General features: G+C 32.3%; 1 protein-coding gene across 1 annotated transcript in view; it reads right to left on the reverse strand.

Moving 5' to 3' along the window:
* DPYD (dihydropyrimidine dehydrogenase) overlaps positions 1-21,416 on the reverse strand; it is a 956,758-nt gene that overhangs the window by 425,596 nt on the left and 509,746 nt on the right. Inside the window, exon 13 of the mRNA XM_074262758.1 lies at positions 17,445-17,660. Within this exon, the coding sequence (XP_074118859.1) occupies positions 17,445-17,660 (216 nt within the window). The remainder of the gene's footprint in view (positions 1-17,444; positions 17,661-21,416) is intronic.

Below are 21,416 nucleotides of genomic sequence, written 5' to 3' on the forward strand. Positions count from 1 at the left end.
GGTTTTCTTCCCCTCTTTGTCACTACTTTCTCAAAAACTGGAGTTTTACTTGACTTGTCAATTGACTAGATTTCATTGGTCATAGTTTCTATGATGGTTTCTATATGCCATTCCCAAAATATAGAGGGAAAAAAACCAAACAAATGATGCATTAACCTATATGTTCTAAAAATTCTCTTTCTGGGTGTAGATGACTCTGGAACTGCCCTGAATCATCTCATTGTTGAGAAGATGCTCTAAACTTTTAATTGTTTTTTTCTTTCTTAAATATTTATGAGTTTCAAAATTTTTCCCCCAACTGCTTATTGTATGATTTCTTTCCCTTTGAGGAAAGATTTATAAGGGATGTAACTCAAATCTCACATGCTTCTCCTCTATTGGTTGGCTCACTTTATGCCAGGGCATATCCATGTCCAAAGAGACTTTTGGGAGGACCAAAGTGACCATAAATGGATAACAGTTTCCTTGCATTCAGGCCTCCAGCAATACTCTTCACATGCTAGTGCACTATCACCATTTTCTGTTTTTCAGTTCTCTGACTGAATAATGCTATAACATCATATCATCCTAAATAGAGCATGCTTCCACTTTCCTATGACTTATTCTCTTCCACAAGGGATAGAGGTAAGTTTTGCTATTAGATACCCCAAAAATGGTAAGCAGAGGATACCAATGAAATCACAAGTTCAGTCCCTACACACTCTTTAGCATATTAGTGGAATTGATGTAATGATTAAAGAACAATCTCAAACTTGGCCAAAATAATTTCCAAAGAATTATGTTGAAATTCACTTTGCCATACTTTTGTTAGATTAAAAGCTCTGCCAGCTTATTCTGGCAAAGAATGTAGCAACAACAACAACAACAACAAAAAATCCAGGGTAGATTCTAGAGAATAAATTATAAGTTGGGTTGGGTTGTACCTCTGACAAGAATATGGAAGCTAGTTCAGGAACAGGTTTGGAGTGAACATATTTGAAACTAAATAATAGACTTCTCTGTTTTTAATTCATTGGATTGCTATTTTATCAAGCTCCTTGGGCTTTGGACTATAAACATAGTTATAGTCACTTTACTCCTTGAACATATTCTTATTTTGGAGTTTTGAGGATTATTGGTCAATTTTAAAAATTATTTTCTAAAATTGTACATACATATATGTATACACACATATTGTGGTTAATAGTTTAGCAAGGCAGGAGGCATAGTTGATGAAGATGTGGCCTAGAAGCTAGGAAGACCTGGATTCAAGTTTCAACTCTGACATATTTGCAGTATGACTCCAAGCAAGTATCTTATACTCTCCATATTCTAGGTAAGTCCCTAAGATGATGAGTGGCTAAGGATGTATTGACATACTGACCTACATAGATAGAGTTTCTTCATTTGAGATTTTTCTCATACCAATGAAATCACATGTTCAGTCCCTACTCACTCTTTAGCATATTAGTGGAATTATAGTCATAATGTAATGATTAAAGAACAATCTCAAACTTGGCCAAAATAATTTCCAAAGATTTATGTTGAAATTCACTTTGCCATACTTTTATTAGATTAAAATAGACACAAGTAGGATCTTTAACCTCTTTTGCATACTAACAGGTGGTAGCATATTTTAAAAGAAGGAATTACCTTCTTTTAAACCTACCTATTATAAGAATAACATATATAATCCTGCACAGGATTTTGTATTTAGAACGATATGCTAGAATATATATTAAGCCTGGTTTAATGATATTTTTCCATTTTGATTGATTACTCAATTGCTTATTTCAATAAAGCGTTAGAAGTCTAATCAAATCTTTGGTATACAATGACAACCCTTTTGTTTCCATTCACTCCTTGTTCTGTTATCCATTGGCAATACGGAAGGCTTCCAGTCCTGTTCTCTGCCAGTCCTGACCAGTTTGCCAATTACGCAAGCTGCTTCCCAGACATCAGACACAAATTCCATAAGACTGCTGTGCAAGCGTACTCTAATTAACCATCAGCTTAATTAGACAATTTACTGTGTAATTAGCAGGCAATTAGTCAACACCTCTCAGATCTTATTGACTGCTGTGACAGCCTTCCCTTCTCTGCACATTCCAGAACACCACCCCTGCCATGTTTCTAGCAACCTCAAAACCCTGTACGACATGGGTCTGGGCCTAGAGGAGGGAATATTATTACATAATAAAAGGAAAAAGCAATAGGTAGCCTGTCCAATTATTGAACTGTTTACCAGCTTGACTTCCTTCCTTCCTTCCTTCCTTCCTTCCTTCCTTCCTTCCCCCCTTCCTTCTTTCCCTCCTTCCTTCCTTCCTTCCTTCCTTCCTTCCTTCCTTCCTTCCTTCCTTCCTTCCTTCCTTCCTTCCTTCCTTCCTTCCTTCCTTCCTTCCTTCCTTCCTTCCTTCCTTCCTTCCTTCCTTCCTTCCTTCCTTCCTTCCTTCCTTCCTTCCTTCCTTCCTTCCTTCCTTCCTTCCTTCCTTCCTTCTTCCCTCCCTCCCTCCTTTCCTTCTTCTCTCTTGTTTCTTCCTTCCTTTCTTTTTTCTTTCTGTCTATTTTCCTGACCTTTCCTTCTTTTTTTTTTTTCCCCTTCTTTTCTTTATTTCTGGAACATTGGGAGGATAGCTACTGACACAGAAACTAACTTTTCCAGGCCTCAGCTAGAAATTCATGCTCTGAATATATTTCATTTCTTAATGCTTAAACATGGAATCCTTTCTATTACATTGGCTGTGAATAATGTCTCATGATTAGCTATGCCTATAAGTAATTTGAGTAAATTTTCTGATCTGTGTGTAGGAGACTTACCGATTAAATCCCATTAACCTTAATAGCAGTTATATACACAAAACCCCCATGCACTGATAGTAGAATAGATTCTAGTCGGTGAATACTTTCTCTGCATCTTTTAGTGAACTATGAAGAGACTAAAAATTCAGGAATGAAAAGTAGAATTGCACACTGTATTCATTTACGGAGCTTATTTACATTAATGAATACTAATAGCAACATAAGAACATTCTCTTTGAATAGTTCCTTTTATGTTTGTACATGTGAAATAATATTCACTACACTATTTTCACTGTTTCTTAAAAAACAGCAAAACTTTTTTTCATATTTTATGAGCAATGGCTAATTAATTAAATGACAGTGGCTCTAAATAGGAATGTTTTATCCTTTTTCTTTCAAATAACAATAAAGCAGTAAAGAATGTGAACTTATTTAAGACTCATAAAAAAAAATCTAACAAAAGGAAGTATTATAAGCCAGAAATTTCAGAACATAACAAAATGATTAATTTTCTCTTTCAGTTTCCAGTTTCTCAAAATAATACACTATGGCAAATAAAAAACTACATTTCCCCATAGGAAATATTATATTAGCATCAGTCAAACTTTTCCATCTTTTTTCCTTCCATTCTCCCTTTCTCTAGTATTTTTTTTCCTCTTTTGGGTTTTATATATTCCTACCACTTTGCATGGGTATAGAACAAGCATTATTTAATTTTTTCACCTATAAACCCATCACAATATTTTGATATTTGTCATTGACTAGAATTGATTTCTTTTTCTTTTGTATTTAAAATATTATGCTAATGAGTTTATAGGTTTGGACCAAGATAAAACAGATGCTATGACCCTTTGATATAGATTCCAATTTTTTTCTCTCTACCTTCATTTGTTTTCTATGGAGACACTTAAGTTGTATGTTGAATGTGTGTGTGTATGTGTGTATGTATATATATATATATATATATATATTTTTTTTTTATTGGAAAACATTAACAATTGTGAAATGGTGTCATACCAATGGACAAAACATTAGAGAGATGTACTAGAGAATCATTCCCATGTTCCAAAAATAGATTCAGATGTGAACTAACTACATTCTACCTAGATGAAATAGTGAATTGAGGGCTAGAACTGGTGTCTTGAATATCTGAATTTTAATCTTGCCTAAGACTTATATGTGATTTTAGATAAATCAGCCTTCTTGAGACTTCATTCCTCAAACATAAAATGTTAATAATGATACCTATATGAGATGATTGTTATGAATATAAGAAAAGAATACAAGATCATATATTTAGAGCTACAAGGCACTTAAAATCTAATTTCTTTATATTGAAGATATGGAAACTGAGGCCTAAGGAGGTTATGGGTCTAACCAAGTTATATAAATGGTATCAGAAATCTAAATTGAATTCAGATTCTTTGACTTTAGGAATAATTCTCTTTTTATCCTTATACACATGTATTTGAAAGATATATATATGTATATATATAAAGTATTTGGCAAACTTTAATGGGCTATATGATGTTCTTTATTTTAGTTATTATTAATATCTTCTAGTAGTATATGTTTCAAGGACTTTGTATTGGTGAGAGTAAGATCTGCTTGACAATTCTAAACTAATTCATGTTGCAACTGATAATATTCTACATCTTCCAGAATCCCTTCAGAGTTGATCAGCATTGGAGAAAATATTGAATTGACCAAGTGGCTTAATGAAAAGTTGGGGCTGACTTTGGCCCTGAGGAGACCTTAAGAAAGACACAGATTGTGAAATTTCCAATATTATTTTCAAGGACCTGGAATGGATTTTGAATTATGAAAGGACTCTAATTAGTATATTTTTGGGCAGTTATAGGAAAATAGAGAACCCCGTATATCTACAGGAAATATGTGTGTGTGTGTGTGTGTGTGTGTGTGTGTGTGTGTGTGTGTGTGTGTATGAGTGTGTATACTCAGGAAATAATTTTTGCTTTGCATGTATGTATACACACAGTATACACACTCATACACACACATACACACACATATATGAATGAATAAACTGAGCATATCAGGAACATAATAATAGCATGTGAGGTAGAAAGCTGTTTGGAACAAAACATAGCAGAAATAAAAATTAGGTCCTCTTAGAAAATAACAATTAATTCTACGAATATAACAAAATAGATTAGGCTAAAATTCCATGAGAATCACTCAGAAGATAAATTAGACTGAAAAACAAACAAACAAACAAAAAACTCCTTGCATCACATTATTCTGATCTTCTTTTGGTTTAAAAGGCTCTTTTATATTACTTTTTGTGATATTCTCATCCTGGGTTGGGCTTTTAATTAAGGAAGAGACATCTTGGATATTTAGTTTAGCATTTAAAACGTAATGGCCTGCCACACAGGACCTAAAGAACATTAAGCACTAAACTCAGAATATAGTCATTTAAATGTCCATTCTATTTTTATGTATTTACTTAATTTGAGCCAATATATCTTTGAAATATCTTTATATAAAGTAATAAACTGTAAACATAAAATTGGTTTATATTTAGAGGGACTGTTGCTATTACCACGTTTTGGTAATAGGTATCTGCTGTTTTCTATTAAGAAAGGAAGGATCAGGTTTACTTTTAAATGGGAGGTGATAAAGTAGCTTTTTGGTAAATTCATGCGCCACTGAAGCATTTGAACAAATAATTATGGATCTTATTATGTTCTACTGTTTTCTAGTTTTGCAGAGAAAAAAATTTCAGTGACTTCTTTTAAATAAATGATTTTCATTACTTTATAATATGTGTAACTGAACATTACATTATATACATATATTATTTTATGTCAGGTAGAAATTTTTGACTTCTCCTTTGATCCAACTTCATCATGATGGACTTTTTGCCTGAATGTAAAGATGACTAGAAGGTGTCCATATTCTCATCCTCCCTTGTTTCCTTTATTTCTTAAACCTACAGAGTATTGTATTTGACTATTTTTAAATTGTTTATTTTGCTCTTCTCATTGCTTTAATGTTCATTTTTTTCTTTCAGTTGCTCCTTAGAGAAATCCAGGAATCCATTATGCCTTTGTTTTATGAAATTCTGTCCAGTTTTTTTTGCTATTTCCTTTTATTGAGCACGATCATATTCAGTTTTTATTTTCCATCTACTAGCTAAATATTGCTATAATTTGCCAAAACCCTTTCTCAAATCTTTGGCAGCTTCTTCAAGTTGATTCTATCTTGGTTGTGTTTGTCATCTGTCTTTAGGAACATTCCTTGATGTGTTTATTCTTCTTTCAATGTGTGTGTGTTTTTTTTTTTTGTTTGTTTGTTTTTTGTTTTTTGTTTGTTTTTGCTGAAGCATTTGGTATTAAGTGAATTGCCCAAGGTCACATGGCTAGGAAGTATTATGTGTCTGAGACCAGGTTTGAACTCAAGTCCTCCTGACTTCAGGGCTAGTGCTCTAAGCACTGCACCACCCAGTTGCCACCTTTCAATGGTTCTTAATGCAGTAATGGCAACCACTTCTATTGCTGTGAGCAGGTTTAGAAATATTTTTACATTTTTCTTCAAATACTATTAAAGAGGACAATTTTATAATGTATATAATAGATGCTGCCTTTTTGAATTGTTCTGTTTAAATATAATTATTCACTGATTTCTTCATAAATATTGTTGAGAAATATATTGGGGGAAGGGAGAGGGACAAGGAGAGAGAGAGGGGACAGAGAGGGAGAGAGAGAGGAGGAACGAGAAGGGAAGAAGGAGAGGGAGAGGGGGAAAGGTGGAGAGGAGGGGAAGAGGCAGAAAGTGTTACTGGAAATTTTAAGTCTAAGATGGCCCATTTTATTTTGAAAATCATTTGCTATATTAAAACTCTTTGTCACAACTTGATAGAGTTATTGAGTTTTTAGTAACTGAAATTTTAAATGATCTCACTGTCTTCAACTTCTATGTGTTCAGAATATAGTAGTTCCTCAATTTCCCTTCTCATTTTGTCCAATTTAGATTTAAAGATCACTTTAAAAAATGATTGCTCAGCACTAGTAAGCCATACATTATTCTATTACGTCTTTCTGATGGTAGTATTGGCAGAAATATGTGTAAAACCTTTGTCTGGTTTTCTTATGGAACAGAATTGGAAAATAATGAAATTATTCATTTTTTCACTCTATTAATATATGCAGTCATGGTTTTCTTGCTTTAGTTTTTAATGTCATTGGTACTGAAGTATTTCCAGCAAGTTGGGTATTGCTATTTTTGGCTTGTTCTATTTCATTGTGTCTTCCTGGGGTACCAAAAGTGAGCAGTGAGCATCACTTGTTTTACTGTCATCTGCATCAAACTGATCATAATTTTGGTTTTGAATAGGGCTAACCCTCAACATTATGTCACCTTATTTCTTAGATTCATAGGAACAGTTTCATCATATTCTCGGAGATGCTACCCACAGTGGAATTGGCAGAGCCCAATTAGCCAGGATTTCAGGGTTTCTGTCAGGCCTTCAATTCTACCACAATGATCTCAAGACGCATGGAGTCCCAGGTGTACATCATACTGACTAGAATTCCTTTACTTTGATTCTCTCCTTCTGACCTGAATTATAAGTTGGAACATGAGAAGGTTATTATTACTCTTATTATTTAAATGACCTCTGAAATCCTTTCCAAGTTGAAATTAATGTTTTTATGACTCAGAGGGAATATCATTACCTCAATGATTAGTACCTCAATTATTTGATGTGAATTTGAATGATAAGAAACAATTAGCAAGTTGTTTCATATAAATTCCAAACTGTCACCTAATTCTACAGATCTGTTTTCCGTGGTAGACATGAAATAAAACAATAAACAGGAGATGATGAGGAAAGAGATATGTGTGAGTGAACACATCATAGTGAAGTGAAGAATATATGAGGAAGGGATAAGCATTTATTAAGTGCCAACTATGTGCCAGGAATTGTACCAAGTTCTTTATAAATATCTCTTTTGTATTTTTGTATTTTTCTTCTTTATAAATGTTGTCTCAATTGATCCTCACAAAACTCTGGGATGTAAGTGTTGCTATCTGCATTTTCCACTTGAGTAAACTGAGGCAGATTGAGGGTTAAAGATTTTTCCAGCCTTACACAGCTAACAAGTATCTAAAGTTGGATTTAAACTTAGACTTCCAAAATCCATGCCCAGTAATCTATTTACTTCATTATCTAGCTGTAAAAAAAATAAAGGCCACAACCAAAGTGAGTGAATTAGAAAAGATAGAAAAGGAAATTGATATAACCAAGTTTGGTTTTCTAGCTTGTTTTTGAAAAAAAATCATACATATATAACTTTCCTTCATTTATGCCAATTTATGACATATGTGTGTATGTATATATATATATACATACATATATACACTCAAGACTTTGAGATCCCCTTCTACTTGTTTTTAGTCAAATGACTGAGGGATGGAAATGGCTATTAGTAATTCCATGGTTCAAATATAGCCTAAAATATTAGTTTAAATAATAGACCCCATAATGGGTAATCTTTGACATATCATTGGAAGAATTGTATTATAGCTTCAGTATAAATAAAGCCAAATGATATAAAAGGTGACAGCAAAATGGAAGGATAAGTAGAGGTTCTTTTTCAAGAGTCAAAAGAAATAATTGATTTCTTCATAACTTAAGGGCAATATAAATAACTAATCAGGGTTCATAACAAACTGCAATTTATATACCAAAGTCTACTGCCAAAATTAAGAAATGAAAAAAATCATATGAGAAATTTGCTAAGATATATTTTACTAAGTCAACATGACACCAGTGCAATTGCAATGAACATTTTGTTGAAAAAATGTAGGAAACAATAAAGGAAATCTTTAAGTTTAATGATTATTATAAGCCTACTTTTACTTAAATTTAGAAAGTCATTATTTAAATTGTAGCATTTGGGATCTTACAAAGTATGAATTAAATAGAAATAAAATGTGCTTTTCAGGATTCAGAAATGAACTTTAAATTTGTTTTAATTAACCACAACTTTCAATTTTTCTATTAACCCTTGCCACTTATCATTAAAAGTAGGATCTGAATGAAAAATATTTTTCTATTACTAGTCTGTTTAATCATTCGGTTAACTTAGAACTTTCACATAGTGATTTACATTATTTAAAAAGTCTATTTTATTCACATTGTATCTGTGCTACCAATTAGCAAGTGTGAAATCACTGTCTAAAATGGATAAGCCAAATGCATGTTTAAGAATATTGGAAAATGGATTAGTCTACAACAAGCTATAAATTAAATTGAAAAAGAATTTATTTTAAATCAAATTCTTGGCAATTTCAGTGACATATGGTTTGACCAGATTTCATTGGCCATAGTTTTTATAATGGTTTCCATATTCCATTTCCAAAATATAGAGGAAAAACAAACAAACAAATGATGCATTAACCTATATATTCTAAAAATTCTCGACAGTTCAATGAAAAATAAATCAGCAGAAATTACAATAGTCTTGGAACTTGGTTTTGAAGTCCCTTAATATATTTAGCTTTTACTTTTCTCTTGTAAAATAACTAGGTTGAGTAGTAATTAGAGTTTTGAAGAAGAGTGAGGAAGACCCGGATCCACATCCAGCCTCAAATAGTTTTTATCTGTATGTTCTTGAGCAAATCTCTTAAATTATAACTGCCTCATTAATAACAGCCCTAACTACCAGAGTTGTTCTGAGGATCAAACAGTGTATTTACAAAGCATTTAACACAGTACCTGGAACATAATAGGCATTGGCATTATGTACATTCTTCTGATTATTATTATTATTATTATTATTATTATTATTATTAACTTACAGAGTAATGTGTATGAGGAAGATCAAGGACATTAGTGTTATTCGATCTCAGAAGATGTGAGGTCAGGAGTGTCTGTATTGTAAACTGTAAGAAGACTGGAAAGGTAGGGGAGGGGAAGACAAAGGCTTTTTTCTGCAATAACTTTACTTATTTCCCTACCTCAAAACACTTCCCTCTTCTACTGATACTCCAAATGAAATAAAATTAATTTTTGTAATGTTCAGCATTGATCATCTGATTTGTCAGTTAATATTTGAAATTCTCTCCATTTTCTGGTATGTAAAGTCCTCAATAATCTTGCAACTTTGAAGATACCTGCCCTTTTCCTTTAGTCTCTGCTGTCCTAATAAAGAAAAAGTGGGCCTCCATAAACACACACACACACACACACACACACACACACACACACACACGCACATAATATATTTGTATATCTATCTATAAAACTTGAGGGCTAATATGCCAAAAAAAATTCCTAAGGGCAAATGGCATATATTAATGTATTAGCTATAATTATTTAGAACACAACATTTTTTATAACAAAATTCTTTAATTTGTCATGGCAAAAGACTTTTTGATTAGTTAATTCTGCTGTGAGAATACTCACAGGTTTAAGTAAAAGTAAATAATAGAGCTTTTAGTTAATTCAGGTGTGAGAATGCTCACAGATTTAAATAAAAGTATATAATAGATAACAATAGATTTGTTTACTTGAGACCAAATCTCAAGTAAACAATTATTCCCTAGTCAGAATCTTGTATAGAGAATGAATATATCAACCAATCAATGAATGTCCTCAATGTTCTTATGCATAAAATTATTACTTGGGTCACTAGAATTTTTTTTTTATTTAAGGTGATAAAAATGCTTTCCATTTTACAGTTAAATATAGGGATGTAACAAATTATCATTACTTTGGGAGTTCTGTTATTTTCACATCTAACAAAATTTAAGGGTCAATCCTCTGATAATATCAATATAACAAAACATGCATTCTATTTGAAACATAATTGGATTCTTTTGCAAGATTTAAAAAATCATTATACAACATAGAAAACTGGATGTTTTAGGAAATCCTTTGAAAGACTTTTTTTTTGGCAAAGAGCGTACTTAATAAAAGTCATCTTTGATGTTATTTAACACAAAGGCAAACACAGTCCTTTTTATATTTGACATTAAAAATCTGATCACTTGCCTCCCTAAAGAAAACACATACAGCTTTTATACAGACTACACAATAAAGAATAATAATATTTCTGTTTACTGAGATATCAACTGGCATTTCACTCTAAGTCAATGGTCTATCATTGCTACAGAGTATTAGACCTCAATCTGGAATCTACAAATGTCAAGAGTATATAAAAAAAAAATATAGGATGAAAATCAAAAGCATGTTCCAGATTCTTCCCCTCCCCCCCCAAAAAAAAAGGAAAAAAAAAAAGAAACAAAGTTCACCTAAACATATTTGCTGGAGAAATCAGTGCAATATTCAGCTGTCAATCTTGAAAAACAACGAGGGAGCAACGCTGTCAGTAGGACAGGATAATAAAATTTCAAGCAGATGTTCAGGCAGGGCTCTAATTCTTACAGAACTCCCTTGGCAAGCATTTAATTTCTTTATCATATGCAAGCTAGGCAAATTGTACTTCATCAAAACTGTATTGTGAAATATTAATATTTTATATGATAACAAAACTCCATAGAATAACCTTTGTCATATTAAGAACATCCAAATTCTAAATGTCAGGGTTTTGAATTTTAATATATTTTAAGTAGTTTCTTGACTTGGCATCATCAGTTGTAACTAGTTAAATCTAAATTAGTATGTTGTAATGTCATGCAAATAAGTACATTTGTAAAACAACAACAGCAAAACATCTTTTGTAAAAGTCAGTGGAAACTTATATGCTTGTAATAGGTGAGAACTCCAACACTCCATGAATAAGAAAAAAGAGATAACAGCACTGTGATTATGTCACACAATTAAAAATTCACAACAGGTTTAATCATTAAGGAGAACACTATTAGAATATCCATGAATGGATTTATGAGCCACATATTTTAGTCTAGAAAATGCTACAATATAGATACATCTAAGAACACCTCCCTCAATTAGTAAAATCCACTATTAGTACTTCCAAACATATGTATATACGTACATATGTGTATATGTGTGTGGTATATAAATATATATATACACACATATATGTATACATACATATATGTATATATACACATATACATAAATATACATATATGTGTATGTATATATATATATATATATATATATATATATATATATATATATATATATATATATATATATATATATATATATATACAATTTTCATACAATTTTATTAAAGGGCTAAAATTGTTCTTTCCACAAAGACATCATTGTGCTCACTATCAAATGTGGACAAATGTCACTTTTTAAAAACCTTTGTGTGTTACATTTTATGAGCTGAAATTCAATTTGCATTTTTCATAACGTTGCCTTTTAACCAGCAATGCAGATAGCAGAATTGAGAGATTAAAAGAGAATTGGAGGTTTAGAAAGAAGTTAGCCCACACATTTATTTCTGCTGCTGCTACTAATAAAGGCAACTGCTTCTGGGTTATTGAATGCGACAGCATCACAAATCAATGCATGTCACCGACAGAGTAAAGACAGATGTGTCTGATTAATCAGAATTAAATTTTTACAAGCAAAGGAAATGGCAAAAATCAAAGCAAACACTTCTGCTACAATCCCTCCACTTGCACTCCTGTAGCAATGTTTATATATTTTTTAAAATAATGAATAATGAAATCTATGGCCAGTAGTTAATTCTTCCAAATTAGATTCCTCATGCAATTTTTGGATCAACTTTATTCTTAAAAACATCATATGGAAAGAAATGGAAGTAGCATATACTTTTTACTGCCACACATTGATTATGTTCATCTTGAGCTGACTTACAAATGTTCTATTCAAACTTAACCTTTCTTTGTTCAATGAAAATATTTCCCCTCCTATGATAATATCTTTAAGATAGTAGTTCCTTATAAATGTCTGTGAATTAAAAATAGCCTATTTAAAATACAGTTTGTCTTGCACTGATTACCTATACTTTTTGAGGTCTTTTTAGACTTCCCTGTAATTTCTATACTCCATTTACACATACTATCTTTGCAAAGCTGTCAGAATAAGACAGCCACAATGTTTGAGTCATTATAGTGCTGCCTATTGATCCTAGGAAAAAGGGAGAAAAGGAGAGAATGTGTTTAATGGGGCATATTTGTTCTCTCTGATTTCCTTTGCCTAGGGAAAATGCTGCTCTAAGCAATGATCTTCATATCTGGAAGTCACTAGATGTACAAATTTTAGTACATTAATTATTACTAACTACTTGTGATGCATATTTAAGGTAAACCAAAGAAAATATTTTTCTCTCCAAAAATATTTTTTAAAAACATTTATATCTTGGTGTATTTGCTAAATATGAGTTTTAGATTTGTTATATGACAGGTGTCATGAACAAAGTCCTTTGTATTACAATCCTTTATATATAATAAATATTTTGTATTTTAAACCTCCCATTCCCACCAAAAAGTTTATATTTTATGCTGAATCTAAGACACTATTTTAAAAATTTCAATGTAACCTTTAATGGCCTATTTGGGATATTTTTGAAAATTTGTCTCCATTGGGACAGTATGAGGACAAATGTGCAAAGAAACAAATTGTGTTATATTAAAGAATAACAACAATCTAAGGCAAGGAAAAAATGATATTGAAGGAGGATAATTTAATGCTGTTTTCTTTAATTATAAGGTTTTATTTTCCTTCCTAGTAGAAAACATGACTTGGTAGGAAAAAAAATAAGCAAAGATACAGGGCAAACAAAAAGCTATTAAATTGTGCCTATCTTTTACCTACGGGACAGCTAATTAATTCAATGGATAGAGGGCTATGCAGGATTTGAGTTCAAATTTGGCCTCACATGCTTACTAATTGTGTGAGCCTGTCTTAATTCATTAAAAACTTTGATTTCCTTGAAATAAAGACCTAATAGTAGTATTAATATGATAAAAAGTTGTGTTTGTTTATTGTTTATTGTTTAGTCTTTCAGTCACATTCTGCTCTTTCTGACCCCATGAACCAGAAATCAAAGAAAGAGTGTAAATAGCCATAAATACAAAAATAGTTTTGGAAGACTTTTTTGTGATAACAAAAAATTGGAATTTGAGGAGATAGATGCCTATCAATTGGGGAATAATAGAATAAGTTCAGGCTTCTGAATGTTTTAGAATAATATTAATTTGCAAGAAATTATGAAGGTGATAGTTTCAGAAAAACCTAGGAAGATTTATTTGAAAGTGAGCAAAACCAGGAGAACAATTTACCAAGTAACAGTAATACTGTAAATATAACCAACTGTGGAAGCTTTAGCAGTGATTAATACAATGCTCTACCACCATTCCAAAGGATATGATGAAAAAGTGCTAGCCACTTCCAGGTGGCAAACTGGATAGGCTCAACCGTCAGAGGGAAGCATATTTTCCCTCTTTCTTTCTTTTTTATTTTTCTCAAATTCAAAACTTTGTTTTGCATGACTTCATAATTGCAATGGATTTTCCATTTCTCACCTTCTCAGTGGGTGGGGTAGTGGGTAGGGAAGAGAGAGAATCAGTAAAATTGGATCATAATTAAAAAAACAAAAAACTTTAAAATTCAAAGCCAAGGGGAATGAATGTATCATGTATAAAACATGCTGGTCATTGGAATATTGTATAGGTTTGAAGCAATCTTTCATGGTTTATGCCTACCCCTGTCAAGCTGAATCAAACTCACCATTTTCTAACTGATAGAACTTGTTCAGGAAGATAACTATTTTCAAATAGTTATCTTAGATAACTGAGAATAGTTATCTTCTCAACCTTAGCATGAAATTTCATTTCCTTTTATCTACTTTTAGTAGACAGCATGGCATAATAATGAGAAAGTTAACCTCAGAGTCAGAAAGTTCACATGCTGGCCCTAACACATAATGGATGTGTGTTCCTGAGTGGACAAAACTTTTCATTTCCTCAGGAAAGGCTCTGAGAGTGTAAATTATGTAAGAAATGCTGATCTGCAGTGGTAGTGAGAACTTTACATCAGATGTTGTCTATCAATAAGTAAACATTTATTAAGTGCCTACTCTATGCCAGGAACTTTTCTAAGTGGGTTGGGAAATAACTCCCCTTCCCCTTCTTACAGCTAACTCTTTTAGGGTGCTGAGTCCCTTTCAGGGGACTGCCAGCTAAGGACATCCTCCACCTCATGGGTGCTCCCTTTCTACTGGGTAATTGTGAGCTCCACTGAAGAACTTGTCTTTCATATACTCTCCCAACTCTATTTCATTTTTGCCATTCCTGGTGTCTATTTTATCCCTTCATATTGTCTGTAACTTCTTCCCTAAATAAATCAACCTTTTGCCAAAGAAAATGGTATTGCGAATTTTTCATATGACCAAACTCCAATTTTTGGTGTCTGCTATCATCTGGAACACTTACTATATCATTTTGGTACTTGAACCACATAAGGTAGACAGATTAGATAGATAATAAACAGGAAACATAATGAAGCCATTAGAATTGAGTAGTTGAGAAAGACTTTCTTCTAGTGAAAGAGGAGCTCTTAATTGGGGAAATATAGTCAGTAGACAGAACAGAGGAGGAAGAATGTCCTGGGTGTGATGGCAGCCAGCCAGAGAAAATGCTCAGAGTTGTGATGGAGTGTCTTGTTTGTAGAAAGGTCAGAAAATCAGTTTTACTAAATTGAAGAATGCATTGGGAATAAGGTTTAAGAAGACTGGAAGGGGTGGAAGGAACTAGGTTATAAAGGGCTTTAAACATGAATGAGAGCATTTGCATTTGATCCTAAAGGCCACAGAGAGAGACCCTTCAGTGACTGGGGTATGGGGTTGAGTGATTAGGTCAAGAGGTTGGAGGTTGAGTGGATCAGTCCAGGAGTTAGGTGACTAGGAGTGTTATTGTTTGTCCTTTGTTCTCTTAGAGGTTCATGACATCAGGGAGATGACGCCATGGCATGTGAGTCACTTAAGTAAGGGAGGGCTGTGCAGGGTCACCTACCTCACTTTCCCCTCTAGAGCCATCTGGGTCCAGTGGCAAGATACAGATCAAGAGGACTGGAGATGGCCTTGGATGAAATGGGAGACCTTGGCCTTTTTAAGCTAAGGTCTTCAATAGGTCTCAGTTTGACTAAGGCTGTATCCATTCAGTGATTAAGGCTAGGTAACAATTGAGGCAAATATTGAGGCAAAAAAAAAAAAATTGAGGCATATCCTTTTTCACCAAGTCCAAAAGAAAAAAAAAATCTAAATATATAAATGCATGAATGAATCTGGGAAGAGAAGACCTTCAGGGTTTCTGCCCAAACTGCCATTTTTATTCAAATTGAGTTAATCAATACCCAAATAATGAAATCAGAAGAAAGAAGGGAGCATGTTTGAAAGATCTTCTGAAACCTTTGGATACTTTCTCAGAACAATAATTTTCAAAGTAAAATAAAAAATCTTTTAAAGGAAGTCAAATATTATATTGAAATGTAATTATCAAAACAAGAAAATTATTGATCAGAAGTTAAAATATAATTTATTAAATTAATTATTTAATTATTAAAATATCCATTTTTAGAGATAAGCAAACAGAGTTCCAGATAAATATGACCTTCCCAAAAGACAACTGGGGGTATAGTGGATAGAACACTGGATTTGGTATCAAGAAAACCTGAGTTCAAAAATAGCCTGAATGGGACTAGATGAAGATTTCTCAAAAAGTCTATGAAGGATTGGATCAGATTCTAGGCCTGCAAACCTGGAATGTCAGGCTCTAGACCCCCCCATTGCAGGAACTCACCTGATCTCTAGGCCTAAAATACTATAGAGGAAAAAAAAGTCCCTAGGCCTAAGTCACATGATCCCTATTCCCAGAAGGCAGGAAGTGATATGCCCCATAAGCAGACAACATTGCTGGCCACTGGTCAATAATGGTCACTTCCTTTTTAGTCTATCCAAACACTTGGGTCTTTTGCTATTTAACCAGACTATTTCTGGCTCACTAGGCCAGACACATGATGGAAGATAGGAGTTGAAAGGCTCTATGTCTCCCCAGGTGTATTTGGCCCTCTCCTTGCAAGAACCAAATAAATGCTTTCTCTTTGTATCTGAAGATGTCTCTGATTAGTCAATTTGGTAACCACACAGCCTTAGAACATTCTTAGTCACATGCAGATCACTTAATTTCCATCTATCTTGGTTTCCTCAAATGTAAAATGAAGATAATAATATAATAGCACCTAAAATTGTGAGGATTAAACGGCACAATATTTGTAAAGTATTTAACACAGTGACTGGAACACTATGTATTTTAAAAAAATGCTTATTTCCTTTTTTAAAATGCAAACATATCTGGTATATAAGAGAAGCTTGATAAATGGTTGCTGAGTTGAACTGAGTTGATTTTACATGTTCAAGAAGAATAATACAACCTATAGCAGTGAAATGAGATCTTTTTGCTCCATGCTCTATGGGTATTCACTTTAAAAATATCTTTATTTTAGGTGATCCATCAAATTCCTATACTCCTCCCATTTCTGGATAATGACCAACGTCCCAAATCAAAATTGGGGCCTGGACATTAGAAGGAATGATCTTCAAACATCCAACAAATACCATAACTCACTTGGGAAGACAAATAGTAGTCTATCCATTATGCTCTCTATATCATGATTAAAAAGACATGACAGGCTGACACATCATTTTAACACAACTTCAAAAATATTTTCTTACCTTATCAAGAGAGAAAGTTTTGGTCACAGCAAAGCCCCATCCTGCTTCAAAAGCTCTTCTGATCATTGATGCACTGGTAGATGGAGGTGCACTAGCAAGACCAAAAGGATTCGGAAACTTCAATCCAGCCATTTCTACACTAATATCCACCAGATCAATAGGTGTATAAAAAAGAGGAAGTTCAGGTTTGGGAGAAACTGAAGCTCCATATTGTGACTGTAGAAAATAAACAAAGAAAAATATCAATAAATGATCTTGCTATCTTATTTTTTCATTATCTCTTCTTAATTTAATCAACACCATTGAATCACAAAATTTAAATGAAACAGATTAAATTGGTATGCTTATAGTAATAGAAACTGACAAAAATCTCAATTTAGTAAAAGAACAAACATCACATCCCACTTCTCTAAATTATGTGTTAATATGCAGACTTATTAACAGAAATAAAACCTACTAAACAAACAAACAAAATGTGAGATTGACACTTAAAAGCAAAGAAAAATCAGAGTTCATGCTCTCTCGGTACTATTCACCCAGCCAATTTGAATATGATTTGCTATCTTTAGTACTAAAAAAAAAAGAAAAAGACGAGATACAGAATCTAAATTATATTTCTCCAAATCCTGTGATTTGCATGATTTTTGGAAACTCAATATTTCTGTCCCCCTTTTCTCTGAGATTTCATTAGTGTAGGAGGAATGTTTATATTTTTAATTTCTTATTCAAAGATATGCAGGTCAGGTGCCTGCAAGTTAATTAACCCCAGAATTATGGTTAGCTAAGGTAAAAAATCTAATTTATGAGGGCAGACTTCTCATCTAGGTGAGAGGAGTTCACCTTTCTAGGTTAGAAGACCAATGTTCATATAATCACCATTTGCAAACTTTGAAATGGTGCTTGGAAGGATGAATTTACCTTTTTTTAGATGACTATTTTATACTACTGAGGGAATTCTTTATGAGATCAAGCTCGTTTGCAAGGTGTTTTAGCCAAAGTTAATGAATAAGTAATTACTTCATGAATTCATTTGTGTGGGAATCCCACACTAATGGCAGGGGAAATCCCTATACTAAAAGAGATCATCCAGAGAGTTGCTTGTGACTCAGAGAGGTTAAATCCAAAAGCTAATAAAAATCAGAGGTAGAACTCGAATCCCAGTCCTCCCAACTCTAAATCCAACAATGAACTTTATTCAATAAACACTTATAAAGCATCTATTATAACCCATCTGTGCTAGGGATAAAAAAAAAAATGAAAATAAAACAATATCTACCCTCACGACTTTATAGTCTATTTAGGCAGAGAGAACATAAATTTGTAAGTGAATATATATATATATATATATATATATACATATATATATATGTATATATATATATATATATATACATATATATATATGTATATATATTCTTGAGTCTAGTCTTGAAGGGAACTAAGAGATCCCTAAAGAAATGGTGAAGAGAAAGAACAATCCAGTCATAGAAGACAACATGCCCAAAGATTAAAAAAACAAGAGAGGAAGATGAAATAATGTTGATTTATTTTTATAGCATTTTTACTAACTGCAGGTAAGGATTTTTAAAAACATTTTAATGTTAATTAAAAAAATAATTTTAAAATATTTGAGTTCCAAATTTTCTCCATATTGCAATTACCTCCTCCCTCCCTAAGAAAGTAAAAATTTTGATAGAGATTATATATATTCAATCATGTAAAACATATTTCCATATCAGTCAAGATAAAAAATTGTAATAGGTACAATTAGACCAAGTTGGCTGGAATTGAGAGGAGTATTCATATATAATCTATTTGGAAAGATTGACTGGAGTCATATTGTGAGAATTTTTAAATGTCAAATGGATCTTGCTCATTATTTCTTAGAACACAATAGTATTAGATTATATTTATATACTACAACTTGTTCATCCCTTCCTTAATTGATAGCTATCATCTCAATATATGATTATTTACCATTAGAAAAAGAGATTCTATAAGTTTTTTTCCACATTTCTTCTTTTTTATGATCTCTTTGTGATATATACCTAGTATTAGTATTGCTGGAGTAAAGGGTATGTGCAGTTTCATTGCCTTTTTTTTTTTGGTCTTTGCCTAATATTTTTGCCTTTCTACATTTGATATTGAGGTTTTTAATGCCTTATTATAGAGGTCATTTTTCTTGTTTTTTTTTTTTTTTTTGTTTGTTTGTTGTTTTTTTTGTTGTTTGTTTGTTCGTTTGTTTTTTTAGTATGTCATGTGCTGTTGACAAAAAGTTTCTGTTCCCATTAGTTTTTTCCAAAGGTCTCTCATATCTAACTTTACTAATATTCTATTTACCTCCTTGATTTCTTTCTTTCTTTCTTTTTTTTTTTTTTGTTTGGATTTATCATATTCTGAGAAAAGACAGTTGAAGGCCTCTACTAATTTTCTTAAGCATCTGGATACTTGGTGCATGTATGTTTGGTATTGATATTGCTTTATTGCCTGTAGTACCATTTAGCAAGATGTAATTTGCTTCTTAATACTGTCAATTAGATCTAATTTTACTTTAACTTGTCTGAAGCCAGGATTCCTAACCCTGTTTTTTTTTTTTTTAAACTTCAATTGAAGCATAATAGATTCTGCCCCAGTCTCTTTACTTGGTCTATATCTGTTTGTTTCAAGTGTATTTCTTTTACTTTTTACACTTTTTGAAAAATCAATACATTTTTAAATTGTTTTATTTTTCTTGGTTATACATATATATTAACTTTTTAAACAAATATTTTTATGAGTCATGCTGAGAGAGAAAAATCAGAACAACAGTGAAAAGCCATGAGAAAGAACAAACAAAAAAAGAAGTAAACATAGCATGTGTTGATTTACATTCAATCTCCATAATTCTCTTTCTGAATGCAGATGGCATTTTCTATTCAAAGTATATTAGGATTGCCTTGGATCACTGAACCACTGAGAAGAATCAAATCTTTCAATAGTTAATCATCACACATCCTTGCTATTTTTGTATACAATGCATTCCTGGTTCTGCTTGTTTTACTTAGCATCAATTCATATAAATCTTTCCAAGCTTTTCTAAAATCAGTTTGTTTATCATCTTTATAGAACAGTAATAATTGATTACCTCCATATACCACAACTTATTCAACTATTCTCCAATTGATGGGTATCTACTAATTTTCCAATTCTTTGCTACCAAAAAAAAGTACTACAAACATTTATGCACACATGGGTCCTTTTCCCACTTTTATGATTTCCTTGGAATACAGACCAGTAATGGCATTACTGGGTCAAAGGGCATATACCATGTTATAGCTCTTTGGGCATAGTTCCAAATAAATGTGTTTCTTTTAAACAAAATATTTTAATATTTTTGGATTCTTTTTTTATTTACTCTGTTATCTGGTCATATTTTATTCGAGAGTTCATCCCATTTACATTCACAATTAAGATTACTAATTGTGTATTTCCCTGCATCCTATTTTTCCTTCTGTTTGTCCCTTTCTTTCATCCTTTATTTCCTCAACAATGTTTTGTTTCTGTCTACCATCTATCCTGATTTACCCTTTTTTCCCCAGTTTCCTCTCCCCTGCCTTGATCATTGACTTCATTTCTTTTTCTTTTGTTTTCATGTAATGTAATACAGATTTCAATATTGAATTTATTGTGTATATTATTCCCTCTTTGAGCCAAAACCAAAGAGAGTAAGGCTCAAATGATGATCATTACCCACTCTCCCATCTTCCTCTCTACTGTAATAGGTCTTTTATGCCTTTTCAAGTGAAATAATTTACTCATTCTACTTTTCTTTTCCTTCTTCATCCAATGTATTCCTCTTTCTCATCCCTTAATTATTTTTACTATTTTCCCTCACATTCACCTTTTACCTATGTCTTCTATGCATATTCCTTCTATTATTAATGGTTCAATTTTTCAGAAGTATGTTTCATTTTTCCATATAGGGATGTAAAC

This window comes from Sminthopsis crassicaudata, chromosome 4 (assembly GCF_048593235.1).
Source record: "Sminthopsis crassicaudata isolate SCR6 chromosome 4, ASM4859323v1, whole genome shotgun sequence".
NCBI classification, from domain to species: domain Eukaryota; kingdom Metazoa; phylum Chordata; class Mammalia; order Dasyuromorphia; family Dasyuridae; genus Sminthopsis; species Sminthopsis crassicaudata.